This window comes from Pteropus vampyrus, unplaced genomic scaffold (genome assembly GCF_000151845.1).
Source record: "Pteropus vampyrus isolate Shadow unplaced genomic scaffold, Pvam_2.0 Scaffold114, whole genome shotgun sequence".
NCBI classification, from domain to species: Eukaryota; Metazoa; Chordata; class Mammalia; order Chiroptera; family Pteropodidae; genus Pteropus; species Pteropus vampyrus.
Window position 1 is genome coordinate 3,467,557 of NW_011888895.1, and position 2,360 is coordinate 3,469,916.

The 2,360-nt window shown below is 31.6% G+C and overlaps 1 protein-coding gene across 5 annotated transcripts in view; it reads left to right on the plus strand.

Moving 5' to 3' along the window:
- Window positions 1-2,360, plus strand: part of TMEM50B (transmembrane protein 50B) — a 37,797-nt gene that overhangs the window by 21,184 nt on the left and 14,253 nt on the right. For all 5 annotated transcript variants that reach the window (XM_023533883.1, XM_011365676.2, XM_023533886.1 and 2 more), the window contains exon 3: window positions 1,117-1,229. In XM_023533883.1, the coding sequence (XP_023389651.1) occupies window positions 1,117-1,229 (113 nt within the window). The remainder of the gene's footprint in view (window positions 1-1,116; window positions 1,230-2,360) is intronic.

Consider the following 2,360-nt stretch of genomic DNA (forward strand, 5'->3'; position numbering starts at 1 on the left):
GAGATGCGTAGACAGTAGTGATGACCTTAGGCTACATTAGAACTGATGCCCTGCAGTGCCCTAGGGAAGAGATGCCATCTCCATTCCCCTAGCGGCAGCAAGTGAGAAGGAATTTGTAGAGGAAACTGTTGCTTAATTTTCTTCCTAAAAGTTTTTTTTTTTACTTTTTATTATTGAAAATGTCAAGCATATATACAAAAATAGTGAGAATGGTATAAAGAACCCTCCTCTTCTTACCCCATGTACTTAACAAAAATCAAATTGTGATCAATCTTGCTTTAGCATTCCATCAGCCAACCACTCCCTAACCCTACTGAATTTTTTGAAGCAAATTTCAGTATCTATTACATTTTAAAAATTCATCTCTTTTAGTCTGTGGTTTTATATCCGAAGTCCAATAGAGAAAAATAAAACAGCAGGAACTAAAGATAATTGCAAAGCAATCTGCATACTGAATTCTTTTGGATATTTCTGAGTTTTTCTTGGCCTTTATGGTCATCTCACCTCCACTTAATTTGTCTATGAAATTCTTTAGCAACTTGTCTACGTTAAGTCTATTCAGTTAGTTTACGTAGAAACATTATTTTACAAACTCATGTTTAGTCAGTTACATAGTATTTAATCAGATTATGTAATTAATACTGGAGCAGGCTTAAATAGTTTCGGAGACATGAGAGCTGACTCTTGCTAAGCATACAGCTCATTTTTGGAAGGAAAATTGCACGGGCATATTAAAAAGGAATGTTCTTTAGAATGAAATACATCAGGTAATCAGGGAGCTGGTTAGTTGGAAGTTAGTTAAGAGAGCTTTGGTTGCATACAATTATTATGGTGTATGAAAGAAGTGGATAATTCATTCCCTGATAATACATTTTTCTTCTTGCATTGAGAGAACTTCGGAATCGTACACAGTTTTGATTAGTTAGGTTCACCTCATGCTATAAAGGATAAGTAAACAAGGATTCTTATTTTTCATATTTCAACATCCAAAATTCAAACTAGAAATATTTTATGTTTCATTTATATGGTCTGTAGAAGAAGAGGAATGTTTAAGAGCAGGTGTGATGCTAATCTAAAATATTAGAGTTATTTTAATGACTTGGGTTCTTTCTCAAGTTTTTTACAGGTTGGTGGATAATGATTGATGCAGCCGTGGTATATCCGAAGCCAGAACAGTTGAACCATGCCTTTCACACATGTGGGGTATTTTCCACGTTAGCTTTTTTCATGTAAGTATGAAGGTAATTCTCAATTCAAAATGATTTTTCTAAAAATATATTTTCCTTAAAGTTTAACACTCTCTGCTATCTGGAATAAAATTTTAATTTAATTAATGGATTCTTTAACATGATAAATAAATTCCCATTTTATGAAGTTTTTTTTAAATCAGGAATTAGTGTTGAATTTAGTAAGATATCTTTTTAGCATCTGTAAAGATTATCATGTAATTTTTCTCCTTATATTTTGTTAAACTGGTAAATTACTGTATTTTATCAGTTCTAAGATTATTTTTTACATTTTAACTCCTCTGCATATGAGGTGCTTTTTATAGTCAGTGGTATCTTATAATTACAGTTGATAACATTTTTTCTTTCTTGGCAAGTTAAAAAATAATGATGCCTCTAAAAAAATCAGTGGCATCTTAGATTTCATGAAGTATGTTATATTTCTAGATTTTTTAGTAGTGAATCATCCTTAAGTACTAAACTTTTACCATGGATTATCATTTTTTTAAATGTGTCTTGACTGTGTTTGTCAGTATTTGGGGGTGGGAGAGTGAGGGCAGGATTGGTATCAAATGAGAAAGAAATGGCTTTTCTTTTTTATTAAATCATTTTTGGATTTATTCGTTATCTCACTTCGTCAAACAGTTTGAAAGCTTTTCATGGATGTCTTTTAATAATTAAAAACTCTTAAACTTTAGATTATATAATTTCCTTATACTGGCAGGAATCTTTTTTAAAGTTGAAATTACAGAAGATGGAATTACTCATATTCATTCAGGGGGCTAAGAAAAGGGCATTCCTGCTACAGATGTACCTTGCTCTAACAAAAATGCAAAGAGAAGCTGAATAAAGTGGGCCTATTTATTATACATAGACCAAACATTCTCAGAGTTTGAGAAATGTATCAGAGAAAACCATTTGACTTTTAACACAAAGAGGAACTTTTAAACTTTTGATATAACGAGAGCCTTAAAATGAGAAAATGCACACTGAGTCATTCATGTATAAATATAAAATAGGCAAAGAAATCAGAAAAATGGCCCCTCTTTCATAATCTCTGGAGACAACTAATAGTAATCTCTTAAAAATAAGGATGTTTTCTGGGTGTACTTTAGGAAAAAAAAGACTAATGTG